This window comes from Lissotriton vulgaris, chromosome 10 (assembly GCF_964263255.1).
Source record: "Lissotriton vulgaris chromosome 10, aLisVul1.2, whole genome shotgun sequence".
Taxonomy (NCBI): domain Eukaryota; kingdom Metazoa; phylum Chordata; class Amphibia; order Caudata; family Salamandridae; genus Lissotriton; species Lissotriton vulgaris.
The window spans coordinates 761,665,833-761,685,053 of NC_141698.1; the positions used below are offsets into that span (position 1 = coordinate 761,665,833).

General features: G+C 42.5%; 1 protein-coding gene across 1 annotated transcript in view; it reads left to right on the top strand.

Annotated features, from left to right (window-relative positions):
• The window catches only part of C10H10orf67 (chromosome 10 C10orf67 homolog), a 2,378,031-nt gene that overhangs the window by 229,046 nt on the left and 2,129,764 nt on the right, over nt 1-19,221 (top strand). The window contains exon 2 of the mRNA XM_086939822.1: nt 8,486-8,606. Coding sequence (XP_086795948.1) covers nt 8,486-8,606 — 121 coding nt within the window. The remainder of the gene's footprint in view (nt 1-8,485; nt 8,607-19,221) is intronic.

Sequence of the window (19,221 nt, forward strand, 5' to 3'; positions counted from 1 at the left end):
TTGCTTGAATCCTGATGGTGCAGTGAGAAAGGGACTCATGTCTGAGTATACCCTGCCACACCTATAGTGGCCAAAAACGATTCAGAAAAGGGGGTGGTGATGAACAGAGTGTCTGAATTAAGCAGACCACTCTTACCCAGTCCAAAGATCAGGGCTTGATCCATCACCGTTATTTATCTCACTGCACCATCCCAGCTCAGAACCTGGCTATATGCAAATCAGTCTGTCCCTGGCCCAGTGCATCATGGGAACAGGGCAGACTAAACTACCAAGCCAATTCTTCACCAGAAAGGAGACACTTGCAGGAGGCGGTCAAAGTATGTGTTAACACTTTCATCCTTCTCTTTAGTACTCGTAATTTTGCTCCAATCAACCCTATCTTCAGGTACCTTCTCCTTCTCCTTTAAGTGTTCTACCACCTTCTTGTATATCTCATCTACTTCTGGACCTGGCATCCCTTCCTTGCCCCTCTTTGGCTCCACATCTGGCCAGCCGACCTTCCCTTTACAATCTTCCCAAAGGTCCTTTGGGATAATGATATTGAACAACGTGTCAAGGTCTCTCCATAGTAACCCTCCTAACGCTGCCATTCTATTAAGCTCTTCATACTATTTTCGTGGTTCATCTCTTAGTCTGTTGTGGTGGAGGAGTCTGTTGTTTTGGCTGTGGTGATGGAGTGGGCAAGAGAGTGGGCTACGTCAATTACTGCACATGTGTGTATTAGCTGCTTCCATTGTTGTAATTCGTCTATAGCATAGCTAAGCGTATCCTGCAACTTAGACTCCTCCCATGTTATTAAATCTGAGTCTGTGAATCCAAACTTCCCTACTTCCCAATCATATTGTGCTGGTAGTTGGGCACGACTACCTGTGGTTGTCTGGGTATCGGCTTGTTTAGCATATGCCAAATGGGCCTGGGGTCCTTTGTTCATTAACTCTGTTCGTGCTAGGGACAGTGTTTTCTCTAAGTACCTCCTACTCTGTGATTGTATAAAAGAGTCCATTGTTAGTGAGCTCTCTACGAGCCGCTGTAGTAGTGCTTGACAATTTAAAGAATCACTTTTTAGCATCAATTTTGGTGAGTTTGGATTGGACGCAGAAGCTCCTCCCACCATTCCCCCCAAGCTGCCTCGTCTTTTGCTCTCTGGAGTCGACTCTGTTTCTGCCAAACATTGCTCTAAGATCGAAATGTCGTTTTCTGTGTGGTGGACGTACGTAAATGCACCCCATATTAGCGAATGCCATTGTGACTGTCTAAATTAATCATCCTGTGATTGATCCTCAAATAATTGCTGCCACAGTCTGTCTATTAATTTAGGTATTTTAACCTGTTTCTTAACACATTCTTTGAGAATGCTAAGTTTCTTATCGTTGTAGTCTGAAGCGGCTTGGACCGCTGTCTCTCCCATTAGTTTCAGAGTACCCAGGGTTTGGACAGCGTCCAATTCCGGTCTCGCAACCTTATCTTTCAATGCTCTGTGTCCAAAGGTTATGGCTACCTCTCGTTCCCCAGGAGTTAGCTCAGTGTGTTCTGGCTCAGATGCATGCAGCGGTGAATCACCACCCAGGCATCCCAAGAGAATATCTTCTAGGAGTTGGTCCTCCACCCCTGCCCCACCTTCTACCTTCTTTTCTTCTTTAACTTGAACACATGGGAATGCGCCTACTACGTCTAGCTGATGTTTTCACCATCTGTCCTCCAGTTTTGCCTGTAATACTTTCTTTTTAATTTCCATAATTTCACTGTGGGCCCTAGATTTGACTGCGCTGGTTGAACGCATCTCACTTAACACACAGTCCCAACTATAGTAAGCCTCCCATTCCAGACTTCTAACCTTCTTTCCCTTTAAATTAAATATCTGGCGCAAATATGATAGTTTTGCCATGTGATATGTGCCATTACATGGGAACTGTAGATCCGAGTTTTTAGATGTGAGATCGTGCCACTTGTGTGTGTACATAATTGAGCTTAAGCCTCTTTTTATACCCACTATTTATGCAGGTGAGTTCTTGAGTTGGGCTGGCTAAGCTGTATCTAAATTCTTTTTACTATTGCTGTTTCCCATGATTGAGCTGTGAGAAGCAGCTAGTCCTAAACGCCTTACAAAAAACTGTTCAAGTATACCAGACAGATGGGTTGCAGGGTGGACTTCAACACAGTAACATGTGATACAATAGGTTGACAGAAATACTTCATATATATTTTCGCCACACAATATTTCCAAGAGGGCAACAAGAAAGCCATACATCAATCACCCCAACAGGTCATGTAGTGCCAATTCACCAAAGCTGTTTCACAAGGAAGAAAGAAGCCAGATCCCAGTTGTTTTGTTGAGCCTTGATGTTCTGTGAAAATAAGTAAGATAGGAAAGAGACGCAGTCTGTGGTTGTGCCACAGGGTCCCAACCCCCAAATAGTAGAGCAAGAGTGATGAATTGCTTCGTGCAGTTCAAACAATCACAAAAAAACATCTAGGACAAATTCTGGGGATCCTACGCGGCAGCGCTGTAGAAAAAACCCTCTGTGCAGAGAATGTGTGTGGGTCTGCTGTACTTAACCCCAAAGGAGTGAGGGGAATAACAGAAATTCTTTTAAGTTTTGAAAGGAGGTGCCCATTAATCGGTCTTTCCAGCCAGTCCCTTTCCGAGGCCAGGGAGTATTATGGACGGGAGTATTTATTTGGCAACGTTGGTAAATGGGTGTGTGAGGTGAAGGTCTTTTATCAGATCTCCGTCAAGTAACGTTCTAATACCCAGATTAAATGAATAAGCTGGCAAAGGAAACCTAGAGCCTAGCTCCAAGCGAAAACACTCCCTATGCCTAGCAGTATTTGGCCACTAAATAAGCCAAGCACATCACAAGGACACAATAAAAGAATGTAATGAAACCTATAATTATTGAGAAAAGAAACACTGGTATACCAAGCATCACACTCCCCTCTTCGTGCCGAGGAGAATCCCGAGGCACAAACCTAGAACCACTCTGGCGCCTAGATGGACATCTAAAGGGGGAGGGTGGAGGCAGAACCCAGGCAGGGCGACGGGTGTCAGCCAAAGAGCCAGGAGCGCCCGGGGTGTTCCTCATAAATGCCAAATATTAGGCCAGCGGCGCGTGGGCGATAGTGCTGGACCCAGATCAGAGCTCATGAGAACAAACAAAAGTATAATCGACAAATGCACAGTAGACAAATAAACCTGGCCGCTAATCCGGCCACCCGTATCGCGATACTTAACAGGCATACACACTATGTGCCAATCTGGGGAGCAATTTTGCCACGTCCTAAAACAGCGTGCTACCTGCTACCACCCACAGGGGAGCAAAAACTGCCACAGCTCAACAACGAGGGGCCAACTGCTACAAACCAATGCCGGAGGATGAAAATCCCCCCCCCCCCAAGTGTACTCACTGGGCTCCGTCCAGTCTGTTAGAGCATACCGACGTCCACTTCAACCAATGGGAATGGTCTAGCGAGGGTATCCCGCAGTCCCAGCGGCCGGTGACTCTCTGCGGCGGGGGAGGGATGCAGAACTTTGCCCTCAATGGCAGGCCAAGGGCCTTCCAATACCGAAATCACCAAAGAGTTACTGCCGGCCAGGAATCCTGCAGAAACTTGCCGTCACCAGCCAGGGAACGCAGGAGACCAAGGCCACACCCTATAGGACAAAAAAAATGTACGTGAGAAAAGGCAGCGAACTTCAGGTAGCAATGACAGAGGCGAACACACGCCCGTGGCACGGAAACGAAGAAAGGTCAATAGCGCAGAGAGCGAGAGAGAGAGGGCTAGACAGGAGTTACCTCCTGGGCAGCGTGATGGCAGAAACAAAAATAAATCATCAGAGCCAATAACAGTAGAATGAAGAAAGCGATCAGAAAAGGGATCACAAAAGACATGGAGTCTGGACAGGCAGTGTAAATATCCTCAGGACACAAGCATATTGGTCCAGACATAGAGAGCCAAGAACAAGAAGAGGCAGAAGAGGCAGAAACAACACAAGCGTGCTGAGAGTGAAAAGAGCAGGAGCTCTCCAAAGACAACAGAGAGGCAACACACAGACCATCCTCCTGGTCCGACCACTCCAGCAACCAGAGAGCTCGGGGAGAGATAAACAAACGGAAAGTTATCACCTCAAATCCACGCCCTCAGAAGGGTGCCAAAGGGTCCGATCACCAGTGTCCGTTCCGTCAATGGAGCCAGTCAGTTGTAATGGGTCCGCATTCTTCCACCAAATGTTGAAGCTCACTGTGTAACTGTGAAAAATAAAAGATAAATGACAACACTGAAATAAACAATTCGCTCTCAGCACACAAGTTTGCAAGGTTTATTGGGAACTCAATCAGAATGCAATCAGAATGCAAATATACGTGCGGCACGGAGACCTCAGCAAAGCTTACTGAGTGCCCAATTGGTATGACAGTGCAGAGACATTTTATAGGTACAAGCCCTACAGGATGGGCATCATAGCATACGTAACCTAGATCAGACTATGTACTGCTGGACCAATCAATGAAGGGCAATTGTGGTGTGATACCCTTTTAAGGCTCAAAATATGTCTATACCCTGACAATGCTATCTACAAGAGCAGATTTGGGCTTTCCCCTAAAGGTAAAATCTGTGCCTCTGGTATACATGGACTTGGGACAGACGTGACCGGCCAGGTCATGTCGACATGATTACTGAAATATGAGGTTTTGCAATAGCTAGCTGGAAGCTGGCGTGTTTGTTCTCGGGAAGCCTTGCGTTGCTTTGCACGTTGCAGCTGACTGACACATAAAATGGAGCGTCTGACCATTTTGTGAATTTCTGCTGGTGTCAATTCTTTAGTAGCTCAAAGAAGACTATAGGCCTGGAAACAAATGTATTTGGTATGATAGAAACATCACTTCTACTTCAGTTTTCCCAGCTCTTCTCCTTGGCAGAGGGTCCTCTTAAGTCCAGAAGTAATCTTGAGTTCTGGGCCACAATATTTATACAGCATTTCACTCTGTTATATTGAGGCAGAGAGGTTCTGTGCTCAGTCAAAAGGAGAGGTTGTGGCCTTACGGCTAGAGCTGCCGACTTTGGCGCTAAGGAACCAGGTTCGAACCTCGGTTTCCTGTGATTATGGGCAAATCACTTAATCTCCCCATGCCTACCAAGAAATGAATGTGTCCTTGTATAGCGTAACTGGTGCTCATGTAAAGTGCTCCAATACCTTTGGGTCTAGTTCGTGTTATATAAATCTTCACAAAAACAACCCCAGTTCTGTCCTCTCTGGTCCAGTTTCCCAGAAGGATATAGCCCTGACTCATCAAGGAAAGGCATGACACATCCCAACCCCCCAGTGGCTGTCTACAGTGAATGCACATCCCCACCCCTGTCACTCCAAAGCCAGACAGTCAATCCACAAACCAGCAGAGGCGCACAGGATGGCTAAGCAAGAACTTTCTAACTTTATATTCTGTGTCAGCCATTCTAAACTCTAATTCTCTATCTTGTCCCAATGGGAAGTTATACTTCTGAGATATTATAACCAGACTCCGATTCTATCCTATGGGACAGATAGCCTTTCAATAGTGAGAAACGAAATATACTGTACTTAACTATCAGGACATGCCACACACATGAGTACGTCTTACCTTTCACATACACTGCACCCTGCCTACAGGGGACCTTGGGCCTACCTTAGGGTTGACACACATGTAATAAAAGGTAAGGTTAGGGCCTGGCAAGTGGGTGCACTTGCCAGGTTGTCATGGCAGTAGAGACTGCGCGCAGACACGGACGTGGCAGGTCTAAATCCCCTTTAAAAGGCTGCTTGTGTGGGTGGCACAATCAGTGCTGCAGACCCACTAGCAGCATTTGACTTACAGGCCCCGGGCACACGCAGTGCACTGTACTAGGGACTGATTTGCATATGGCAGGGTCTAAACTAGGGTGGCATGGTGAGCAAAAGAACAATTGATGTAAGCCATATCTCTGTACTGGGGGAGAATGTTTGATTTGCTCTGCATTCCATCCATCATCTGTGTGTCTTTTGCTTTCTTGCCCTAAGTGTGCTGGGAATGCACAAACTTGGGTCCCGGGCTCACTGTGCCACTGAATTCATGGTGGCCTGGCTGATGAAGGGGATGCCCCGTAACTAGTCCCAGCATGCTTATTTCCGGTCCAGAGAGGACCTGGCCTGGCAGTTCAGGCTGGACTGTTGCCACGAGGAACAGTGCCAAGACTGAATTGCATATGTCTGGGTCTAAACTGTGGTGGCATGGTGAGCAAAGAGCAATGGATTTAACCCAGATATCTTGATTGGGGGTGAGTGTTTGATTTGCTCTGCCTTTCTTCCATCATCTGTGTGTCTTTTGCATGCCCACTAGCAGCATTTGACCTACAGGCCCTGGGCACACACAGTGCACTGTAATAGGGACTTAGTAGTAAGTCAAACAAGACAATCATGGAAACACCAATCCATATTCACAATTTACAGAGGGAGCACTTGCACTTTGACACTGATCGGCAGTGGCAAAGTCTGCAAAGCATCTAGACCAGCAAAAACTAAATTCAGTACACAGCAAAAAAATACAGGATGCAAAGGCAAAAATATAGAGGAAAACCACACAAGGATGCCAGGTCTCACAATTATGTTTTTGCCCTCAAAGACTTTGAGGTCTTGGACATTCATGATTGGAATGTTTTCTCAAAGACCTTCAAAGCAAATCAGGTTCCTGTCCTTCAAACAAAGGTAATATGTTCCATTTTTAAAGTGGCCAGGCTTCTCAGTTTGTAGCTCCAAGATGAGCACAAAGTTTCTCCCTAGAAGTACGGGTGATTGCTACTAAAACAATTTAGTTCAGTAGAGTGAAAACACAAAAGGATGAGTATCCGAACGTGTATGAATTAAAAAAGAAAGCAATGTACTCACTTTAGTATCTGTTCTAATAAAGGATCCCCATGTTTTGACAAAGCCAGATTGTAGCTATGAAGAACTATATATGAAGGACTAAATGCAGGCCTTCGGCAGAAATCCCAAACGTTTCTGAGTGGTACGGCGTCACAAAAAGTCAAAATGCCAATTCTAATTCTGCAACCTAATGAGTTCTGTGAAAGTGCCAAAATGACCAACAAATCATCATTCTGTAAGCCATGTGGTAAGGGTTGTTTCAGATTCCTGCACGCAAACTGTACCATGATTGCATAAAAGTGTTTTCTTCCCACATTACGGCACAAGTTTGTTTTTTCCACACTATCATCTTTGATAGAGCCACCACATGTTGCTGGCTGAGACTAGGGGTCTGACCTGTCCTAGTAAAATAGACCCTTCATTGTGGTGCAGTTGGCCCAATACACCCATGTTCCCTATTGCCACCACACATGATACAGTAAGGGGCGAGAAAGCTAACAGAAAACAAGTGTAGGAGTGGAAAGACCCATATTCTAAAAATACATAACTTCTTCAGAAAAATTACAAGCAAATAAAAAGAGGGGCAAAGGCCACAAGAGGGTCAAAGCACGATGACTGATTCAATTAAAAACTTTCCCTACAAATAGTTGTTTGTTTCTTCCCTCTTATGTGTTTTGCCCCTCCTTCTGAACTATTAACAAGATTCGAACTCTTGGCTCTTTAACTGCTTGTTTTTATTTATATCTTGAGTCTCTGAGTCAGAAAAAGCATATATATATATATATATATATATATATATGACGCTCAAAGATCCTTTCACTCAAAGCAACAACAGCACTCCGGGGGTGATGAGATTAGCAGCGGTCTTTTTTATTTATTTATTTATTTTTATTTTTTATTTTTTTATTAAATGAAAAGTAAACAACAAACGCGTTTCGGCGTCAGCCTTCGTCAGTGTCAATGACACTAGGCACATGATTCGATTTTAAAGCTCCTTCATGGTGACAGACATAGGTGAAGGACTAACCCTAGGTCTAATATAGGCACCATCTTGTAGTGGATAAGATGTGCACATTTAACACATACAATTACCCTTCAAGTAACGAAATCAAACCGTGTATCGGTTAGAAAAACAAGTGGTAAATGCAAAAATGGTAATAATTATACAAATTATATAATGTGACAACATCTGGCCGTGGATCGGCATAGGTCCTTTCATTGATAGTCTGTTCTTATAAGAATGAAGCTTAAATCAGCATGGTAATCGAAAGAGCAAAAACACTAATAGATATATACATATATACACACACAAAAATGCACAGAGAGATGTATATACACTCTAAATGGCTAACCTAACTCATAATCTTTGCTTCATGTTATTTTAAGAGTCTAGGAAAAATTAGACGATAGCCATAATACGTCTTATCTGTGTCAGGCGGGGTTAAACAAATACCCCTACATTCTTATCTTCCCTATGAACTATAGAAGAGAAGAACAATAGTACTCCAATGTGTTTTGCCCCTCCTTCTGAACTATTAACAAGATTATTTTGTGATTGAATTACAAGTTCTTTGATCGTTTCACTCACTCAGCCCATTTAAATTGTTTTAGACTTTCCATTTCTGATCAGTTAAGAATTGGTTTCTATCATGCGGATAATGCTACCCAAACAGATGCTAGTGAAATACTGAAATTAAAGGAACTAGCCAATGTGACACAAACATTGACTAAGGTAAGTTCTTTTTATGCATTACTTTACTAATTTCTGCCTGTGTTAAACATCATATTACAAAAAAAAACTACTAAAAGTATTCAAGGTGTATTTAGATATTCGGGACAGCTAATTTAAACTTAATTAAAACTGTTGTGAAATTTCTGTCTTGCAAATTTTTGTTTGCAAATCATGAGGGATCTAATTCCAACATTTCATAGGAGTCCCTAGCTAACACTATTAAATCCATCAATCTGGATATTTTTCCTTCTTCTTCTTCTTACTTGCTTTTGAAGATACCTGCTGGCAGTAGATCTTGAGTTGAAATGGCAGGCCTCCTTTCCTGCGTTATTGCTTGAAATACAATTTATTTATTTATTTGTGAATTAGGTCCTCAAATAATAGTGCTACTAACCCTTCCTTCATCCCTGTGCTGTTCTTCAGCAATTTTATATAAATTTCTCCTCTGAACTCAAGCTCAATGATCTAGTAATAAGTAGAGTAGACATGGACAGCAGAGTTTATGCGGTGCAGGCACTGCCTTTGACCCTCCATTGCGGTGCCCGCTATACATGAGAAAACTCATAATCTGACTAGCTGTGCTCACACAGCTTTGGCGGTGTGGGAGCAGGGAAGCGGCAGGGTGGCTCAGCTCCCACAACCCCAAAGTCGTAATCGGGCCCCAAGTCAATGATTGCAGTAAGGCAGTAGATCCTCACTGGAGCTATAATTTACTGCCACTGAATGTCTTTGCTGTAAAGGTTAGGCAGCCCACATTGCTACTGAAATACTCTTTTGTAAAGGTGATAACTATTCTCCAGAGTTTTCACGTATCCACTAAGATAGCAACTTCTCTTCCCATTAACACACTTTCACATGCTAGGTACTGCATTGAAATGGGTTGAAGATCTTGAGTAATCTAGGGGTTTGGCACAATCTGTGAGTCTCTACTACTATCAGTTGGGTCGATGGAATGCCTACAGAGAATCACAATCTCTAGCCATCTTGTTAGGCAACTAATCTGCTACAGAAAAAAAAGTGAAAAAAAACTCGGGAAGGTGAGAGCGGATAGCAATTATATAAACTGTATAGAAGTGACAGCAGGTGACCGCTGCATGAGGATGTTGAAGATAGAAAATCCCCAGTAAGTGCTAGAGAGCATGGAAAAACAGGTCTGTTGTGAGCAACATAACAATATTTTGATCAACTGTGCATGCAAATGTTAACAATTTATGGAAAGGAAAGACGGAAGAAAGGAATGACTGGTTGAGGGGTGATGCAAATAACTGTGTTAATGAAATACTTTAAGCCCATAATGTGCTGAGATAGGCCATGTTAAATGTTCTCATCACTAAACAGCAGGCCTTCATCTACAAAAATGGTAAAACTTTAGAGGTAAAAGTAAAACTATAGTAGCAAAACCTATAATCATAATTCCCAAGTCTGGGAAGAAAAGTCATAGGCTGCGAGAGGGTCCTAAGCTACATCTGTCCTCTGACCAACACAGATTTTTTTTTATTTTTTTTTATTTTATTGAACACAGCAATAGGAAGTCATTGGTACAAAAAAAAACAGACATCTTTCGCATCAAATTTGAACAATTAGACAGTTTTTAGACAATTAACGAGAGACAAAAGAAGGAGTAGAAGGAGAAGATTAAAAAGGAGGAAAAAACACAGCCGGTTCCATTATAAAAACTTTCGACAACCTTTGTGCAAAAACCGCAATTTTAAGTAAACAATACCACTGCAAAATGCAAAACTGAAATAAAGTGCCTAATCCAATAAAGTGCAATTTTAAAGTGCTAGTGCGAAATAGTTGAAAAACAGCTAGTACAAATCTGCAATAATACAATAAAGTGCAAATATTCTGAATAAAAGCTCTAATACTTTCATTAATTAGCCGGCTGAAAGAATGGGGGACTTTCCTTATCCAATCACTACTATCTTTCCCTTCTCTTCCTTCTCTCCCCCTCTCACTCCCCTCCACTTCTCTCTCTTTCTCTTCTCCTTCCCCATAATCTTCCCTTCAATAATTCCAGATTCTCAAAATATTTCCAATTTCTTTCAAATCTTGCAATGGCTCCCACCCTACCTGCATAAGCTCTTTCAAAATTACATGTTCTCCTCATTTTATTAAACCATTTTAGCTGTGATGGAATCTCCCTGGATTTCCAATTTTGAAGAATCAAAGACCGAGCAACTACACAAGATATAAAAATAAATACTTCTTCAGTTTTGTTAAACTTGCTCCGCTCTTTGCATATGCCAAACAAGGCCACCTCAGCTAGTGGCAAGAATACTTTCCCAGTTGCCAGATCAATATCTGCGAAAATCTCCTCCCAAAAAGATTCCAACTTCGGGCAGGAAAAGAAAATATGACACTATCCTCCCTGTCCCATAGCTTTGCATCTAAAACACCTATTCTCAACTTCAGGGTATATTCTCTCCAAGGCCTCCGGTGTATAGTACGCGAGCCAGTGTGATAACAAGGACATTCTCTTGTAGTTAGCCGCCCTAAGTGATTTATTTCCCAGATGGCACAATTTCTCCCAGTCCTTAACTGAAAGAATGCACTGTGTCGAGAGGCATATTTTTTCTAAATGTTTATCTATTACTGAAGATGATCTGGAAAAGTGAAGCATTTTAAACCAATATCCTATGCCTTTATTTTTATCTCCATACAGGGCTGTTATCAAGGAGTGGGAGAATTAAGCAAGCCACCAATCTCCTTTCTAATTAAATAGACCATCTGCAAATATTCAAAGAACGTGGGCCGCCTGGGATTGTTCGTTCTGGCTAAAACCTGATGCCAGCTGATTACCCTATTTTGTACAGACAAATGTCTTAGTTCACAGAACCCGGAACGTTCCCAGTTCTTCAAGTGATTCGAGCTTATCTTAAGACCCATTTTGGCACATTCCATCAAGCTCAAATAATTAGAACCATCAGAGCCATGTTTTTTAAAAAGGAGCAGCAATCTTGATGTATATCCTTTCATGGTCTTATATCTTGATTTCTTGGGGAGCTTTGCAGTTTTTAAAAAGATAGGCATTTGAGAACCTGCTTCCTGTACCATTATTTCAAGAAAGAAATTATCTCTTGTCTGTCTAGTCCTAAGTAATCCTGCCACAATGTCAAAAAAGGCGACCAACACAGATTCATGATGAATAAACCTTAGGTAACTGAGGTTTCACTATTGATAATGACTCTCTGTGGACGCAGCTGACTTGGTGTTTTCTCCTGCATTCTTGCTCTCTCCTCGGATGGGACTTCATCTCCAGGATAATCCCCCCAGCGAGGAGGGGTTTGACTCTGACATTGCAATTAAATCGCCATAAGCCCCTTTCAGAGTGGGATGCGCTCTATGGATGCAGCTGACCTGTTGTTTTCTCCTGCATTACTCCTCTCTTCTGGGGTGGAACTTCATCCCCAGGATACTGCTGCCCAGAGAGGAAAGGCTTGACTGACATAGAGCTTAAATCGCCTTCAGCCCCATGCGGCACGGGGCACGCTCTATGAACAAAGCTGACCTGATGTTTTTTTCCAAATTCCTGCTCCCTCTTGGGGTGGAACTTCATCCCCCAGGGTACTGCTGCTCATTGAGGAGGGTTTTGACTCTTATGTCGCGAGTAAAGCTCCTTCAGCCCCCCCCGCAGTGGGGGACACGCCTTGGTGCATGCCTGGGCCAAGGCTGGGCCTGTCTCTGCCCGTCATTGGCTGCAAGAGGCCGGGCTGGGACCGCACTCCCTTTTTACTGGTTGCTATGGGGTAATTCGCTGTGGATCACCTCCGCCCACCTCAGGGTAGGCTAGATCATGTTATAAAAGATGGGGAAAATAAAAGCCATACATTATATTAATCAGGGCAGTGGTCCCCCACCTCTTCCTTGTAAATCATCCATCACAAATGATCTGACAACTATAATGTGGGTAATTGCCTCAGAATTAGAACAGGTAGAGGAGAGGCTGGATGCGGCTCAAAAGCAACCCAAAAACCAACCTTTGGAACCAGATGTCAGGATAATAAACAGGGGAACAATCCTCTAGCTCTGACCTCGGATAGCCAAGGAGTCCTACAGGGTGCAGAGGCCAAACCTTGCAGTGAAGATTCTCTCCCTCTTTGATGGTGACAGAGACTGTGCTGCTGTCAAGTCAACCCCGTCCAAAAAAAGAGAAGGAACGTAAAAAATAAGCCCACTTTTATACTGTAACAAGTCAGATGAAGAGCATGCCAAACTGGGACCCCTAACTTTACATCTGAGAATACAGCTCCATTAAAAGAAAAGAAATCTGTTAACGAGTACCTGGAGCAGTTTCTGACCAAAGCTGAGGTTTTACTTAACAATTTTTGCAGTTTTGTAGTTGAATCCTAGCTAAAAGGGAGCTGAAATTCTTAGTCAAACAATATGTCCCCTGCAATCATGCCACAATCCCTGCCAGCATAAGAGTAGAGACATTAGCACCTAAGGGAAACCCTCTCCTTCTTTGTCTGGTAAAGGGGAAGTTGAGGCAGGCTTACAAGAAGAAGCCCGTTATTGAGGGTAACCCAGAAGAGGGGTACATTAAGAACATGTATCCATGGAGGCTGGCCTGGATTTTACAAGAGGGTCAGAACAACTGGGCACAAGGTCTCTCCAATTGCCAACTGTCTGTTCCTAATATGTGATCGTTTTGGAAAATGTCCCTCTGTTAGATTCAGGGGTGACCAAAAGTGAAGACGCATTAAAGAGGAAGTATGCACATTGGCTGTGGACCAAACCCATTTTTTCTGACAACCTGAACAATAAAATCCTCTACACTCGTAGAGTGGGTTTAGTTGGTCGATCTACCAAGACTTCTACAGGAGACTCTGTAATAGTACATTTTAGACACCTGGAGTTTGTTGGCAACTTGTTACAGTGGCTATTTGGCTAAAAAACGCGAAGGGATACATGCCCAGCCCCTTGGTTTCTTTTATAAACCACTGTTATTTCATGAACCCGACCCCTCAAATAGTCAGAGAGCTCAAACTCCTTTTTCACATATGCAGCATCCGTTTAGCGTCCTGGTGAGAAATTGATTTGAGCCAATGAGAGATCTAGGTATGATTGACTAACTCCTTTGGTTGGATGATTAAACTACGCACACTGGGGAGAGGGTGTCTATAAATGATTCGGTTTTAGAAACTCAGGAAGCACAGTCTGATATGGTCCCGGGGAATTAGAAATGGTGTCGCAGAAATGCATAAGTCTGATTTCATGGAATATTGCTGGAGTCTGTTCAAAACGAAGAGATTCAGACTGGCTATGTTTTGTGTCTTCTTTCATATTATCTGTTGCCAGTAAACATGTATGTTGGAGCCATTACATATCGACGGGTATTATTCTCTGGAACATCCTGCCCACCTGTCCCCAGCTGGAAGAGCTAGAGGCGGTCTAGCCACCCTTTTTTCCATCCGGTTGTTAGCCCTGAAATCTTCATTAGTGTGGTCTTCCCCTTTTTTCTTGGATACCTTGTTATCCTTTCCCACCCAACCTGACATCTTTGTAATTAACTTTGATTACAACATTATTAATCAAAGAGTGTGTAGCATAATAGGTGAGTTTAACTGTTTTTCGGATGATTACCTCCCACTCTTGACCCGTAGGGTCAAAGTAATACGGATTGGGGATTTTTACATTTCCTATGTCATTTTAGCAGTAAAGAGTTGTGTAGCTTCCCAGATGGTAATAGGACACACTTTAGGCTCACAGTATTGGGGGAAGCTCTAAATGCTGTCATACTGAAATATGATTTAACTTTTGCAGGAGTTTGCAAATATCAAAATATTGGCCTTCCCTACATGGGAAACAATGCAGGTAGTATAATTGACTTCGTATTGATTCTAGCTGAATTTTCATCCTTCCTCCATGATTTTAAAGTTAGCATAAAATGCTTTAGTGACCACAGCCCACCTACTATCATTTTAGGTTGTCCCATGGGATGGGGAACAAAGGAACAACATGTTGAGATAGACTACTCAAAAAATAAAGGTTTGGTTTTCAAATGGTCTAAAGTAAATCCTGCAGCATTCAATCACAAAATTGTTAATGAAAATATGAAGCCAATTTTAACATGGTTAAAGGAAGGCCTTGAAAGCTCCTCTATGATAATGGGGTTTGAAAGCATAGGTAGCTCTATTTCAGAAAACCTGACCTCCAGATGGGCCACTGTAGAGCACAAGGTACATAGTTAGTTCACTAAGGCATGTACAGCCAGCCATAGACATCTGAAGTTCCCCATTAAAGCTAACCCCCGCTCTCTAGACGATGTGAGGAACTCTAGTCGCTCATATAACGCCATAGTGGTGAAATAGAAGTTAGGACAAAAGCCTGTGAAGATCTTCAGGCTGTGGCCGAAGAAAGGGACAGCTCTAAATTCTAGGAAGTAGTGAATTACCCATTTTTTACATAATTTGATGCCCCAAAGGCCGATTGTCTTATCCCAAGAGAGCAATCGGTGTCTCACTTCACAAAGATCTTTCAACCAACAATCGAGCTGTCACAAACTCCTGATGTAGCAGTTTGTGTGCATATCCTGGATGAAAACATGCATGGCTTTATGCCTCCCATAGAACCTAGGGGCATATTATCAAGGGGGTTTATCTCCGCTTTTTTGGCTTTAAAAGCCAAGAAAGCGGAGATAAAATTATCTCCCTATTACCTAGCTGTCGCTAACACCAGTTAGCAACAGCTAGTAGGAGATAGCGACCATCTTGGGCCCCACTTTGCATGTCAGTGATATTTATCACTAATGAGATACAAAGTGGGCGTGCCAAGATGTTAGCGACTGAAAACAGTCGCTAACATCGCTATCTCCTATTACCAACTTTTGGAGATATTCGTGCTAAGCGGGAATATCTCCAAAAGCTAACACCTGCCCTGAGCAGTTCTTAGCCATGTTATCCAATGGGAGGTGGATAACATGGCTAAGAGCATTAGCTCGCTAATGCATGAATATCGCTGACTTTTCAGCGATATTCATGCTTTGCGGCGATTTTTTCCGCATTTGCGTTAAACCTTGGTAATACCAAGGTTTATTTGCGGTAAAAATCGCCGCAGCTCAGCGGTAAACTTTTGTCTCTAACCAAGCAATAGCGATAATTATCGCTATTGCTTGGTAATATGCCCCCTAGTGAAGTAGGACTGGCTATAAAGCAAAGAAGTAGTATGAAGGGAACTATAATGTGTGTACACAGGGGGGGTGTTTACAGGACAATGGACCTCTATGTGTTTTATGGATTTACTCATCTAAGAACCTGATATATAGGACTTCATACTAGAGGTATGAAATGTGCAAATAGCGATCATATTTAAACATGATATCAGAGATAATTTGTGAATGAATTTTGACATCCATGAGTTTTGCAATATATTATTACTACAAATTTAAATTGGGTTTCTTATACATATGCTGATATCTATGTTTTTATTACACAGATCTTTGTAAATATTCCAGTCAAAGCAGTTTTTAGAGAGTCATATATGTCTTTAGAAAGATGGTGTTATAAGGTACTTCATCAAAACGCGTCAACGCTTCTTTAACATAATTCGTGAAGAGGCTGGAACCATAGATTACTTGTCTACGCTACAGTATCGGGTTCCAATCGCGATTATTGTGATATCACGGATGTGTTTGTTTGTATGACAAATTTTGCTGTCTTTTTTGGGTATTCTCTTTTCAGTGACATTGTTTTTATAATGTACACAAATGTTTAGAGTTTATTTTTGGATTTTGTGTTAGTGATGTGATAAATGAATTTTAATCTGTGAAATGATTCATGCATTGTATGTTATTGATATTAATAAATAGATCTATATTTTTTTAATACTGTCTTGTACTATTGGCCTTGGGTTTACAGTTATATTTCCCTCATGTGTATGGTGGATTAGAATGTTAGAGCCCTGTTAGATTGGGGTGAACATGAGAACATGTGGAGAAAAGTGATAAACGATTACTGAAGTCTAGTCAAAAGGAAATCCTTTCTGTGATACAGATATAACGGAATGGGCCCTAGGGAAAGCTCCAGGCCCTGGTGGGGTCCCAGCCAACTTTTCTTAATCCAATGTTCATTTATGGGCCCCGTTGTTAACCAACATGTTAAAGAGCACTGTTGAAGGGCCTATTCTAGCATCAAGGAGAACTGCCATTATTGGCCCTATTTTTAATAAATGAGTTAAGGCTTCCTGTACTTGTTACAGGCCGGTATCCCTTCTAAACACTAGTGTTACGACTTTGGGCCAAGTGTTTTTGTCCCACCTCGTGTTCTGGGCCAATGAAAACAAGATCCTGTGTGACACACAATTTAGCGTCAGACCCGGCTTTGGAACAGTGAAGCAATCATTGAACCTTTACCTTATTGCCGAAAAATACGTTACAGCCAAAAATGTAGCTCCACATATGGCATTTATAGATCTAACAAGCGCTTTTGACCTAGTTAATCATGAAACGTTATGGAGGATAATGGGAAACATGGGAGTAGAAGAAGAGTTGTTGATTTTAATTAAAATGCCTTCATCACGCTCTAACAGTGCAGTCATCTTTGGCCTGGGGGGGTGAGAAGACCCAACAGATTGGTTCCTCATGGGAGGTAAGTCATGGATGTATTTTATACCCTTTTCTTTTTCTTCTCTTTAGAAATGAGATTAGCAAACACCCTATAGAGGCAGGAAAGGACTTGCCCATGATGGGGAACCAAAATATGCCCATTTTGTTGTATGCAGATGACATGGTAATAATGTCTCACACCACAACTGGCTTACATGTGCTTTTGGGCTCTCTTGTATTGCATGCAAGAACTAGGTTTAAAGGTAAGGTATTCTAAAATATATATTATAACCTTTAGCCACTCAAACACAAAAACAAAGTAATTTTCAATAGAGGTTACCCCTTTGGAGAAAGTAACGTTTTTTTTTCGATCTAATTAGGAATCATGTTTAGCTCATCTCTCTCATGGAAAGCACTTCTAAATGTAAGAGAGCATCATCTTGGGAGGAACACTGAGGCAATTTGTAGATATGCAGAGAAGTTAAAGCACAAACCTATCAGAGAGACGATGAATTCTTACAAAAGTAAAAGCATCTCAGAAGGGTTACATGGAGCAGGCCTTTGGGGATATTGTGATGCGGGAACCCTGCAGAGGATTGAAAATGGGTTTCCCTGTAGACTACTGCCAGTACCAAAATATACTGCATTCTTTATTTCCCATGAAGAATTAGGCTTACCATACATAGAAGACCAAATGTGGCTAGCCCCATTATTATTAGGGATCAAGGGTTAGGTGAAACCGAAAGCTACACTTGTCAGATGGTGCAGGGCTGACTGCTTAGACTTAAATGGCGCAAATTGAATCCCCTGGTTTGTATAGTTAAAGAAAACTTTCAGGAAATTCGGTATCGCAGAAGCATATAGTAATCCTCAAAACGGTAAACATAATTGTAAGGAGACCGTTATTTTTTTGTTATCTTGAGTATTGTAGAGCGGAGACATTAGCGAATGCCCAGGAGTTGCAGACAGCTTTTAATGGTATAATGGTGGCAACCACTAGGACTCTTAAACCATATTTTATCCTGGCTGGTAGATCCAATTTACCGATTATATGTCACTTATTTCAGGTTAATCATTGTCAATTTAAGATAACTTTTCCTTTGCAAAATGTTTGGCAGCATGATTTATCCCCACGTCGTTCCAAAAATGTTGCAAAACAAAGCACAAGTCACTTTATATTGATTTGCTTATATTTAATCCAGCGCTTTTCTTTTCTGGAACTTGTACTGCGTAAATCAAATAGACAACACCATTGAAGACCCTGCAACTGTCTAAATATGACGGAGGCATCGCATTACCTGATCTGCGAAAGTACTATGAAACATCACAGATTGAAGTGGTGAATGACTAGGTGTAATGAGATAGGGATGCCCCGGCAGTGCGAGTGGACAGATGGGTAATGGGAGATCATTGCTGAATAGAGGCTGTCTACATAAGTGGGCATGTCCGACTACATTCACTGTTTTGGAAGCATGGAGTAACTTACTCAGAGAGATGAAGTAGGAGAAGAGACTCCCGCCAGGTAGGCCAGTCTGGGAGGGCACTAGACTGAGACAGGTGGCCAGTCTTGAGGGCTTTTTGGGGTGGGACAGGATAGGCCTCACCACACATTGGCCGAAGTGTGGGGTGCTAAAGGGATTGTCCCCTTTGAACCTCTCTAGAGGGATTACCAAATGCTGTCCACACAGTGGCTGAAGTATAGGCAGCTCAGACATGCCCTAACCCGTAGCATATATACAGATGAGGAAACTCAGGAGGAATCTCCATTAGTGAGATGGCTATTGGATAGGCAGATACGGCATAAACTGATATCATTGACGTAAGGCACATTGATGCGGAATACTCAGGGGCCAGTCGCTCAGCTCAAAGATAGCTGGGAAGATGATTGTGGGGAAAATTATAATGAAGATTGGCAGGACGCGCTGAGCTTTGTAGCCCATGGGGCCATCAAGGCCAGCTTTAGAGTAATGGAACTCAAAGTGTTACACAGACGTATTACACCAGAACACTGCCGGGTCTGGTAGCTTAGTGGATTAGTGCGTCCAATTTAGGGGCCTGTGTTCGACCTCA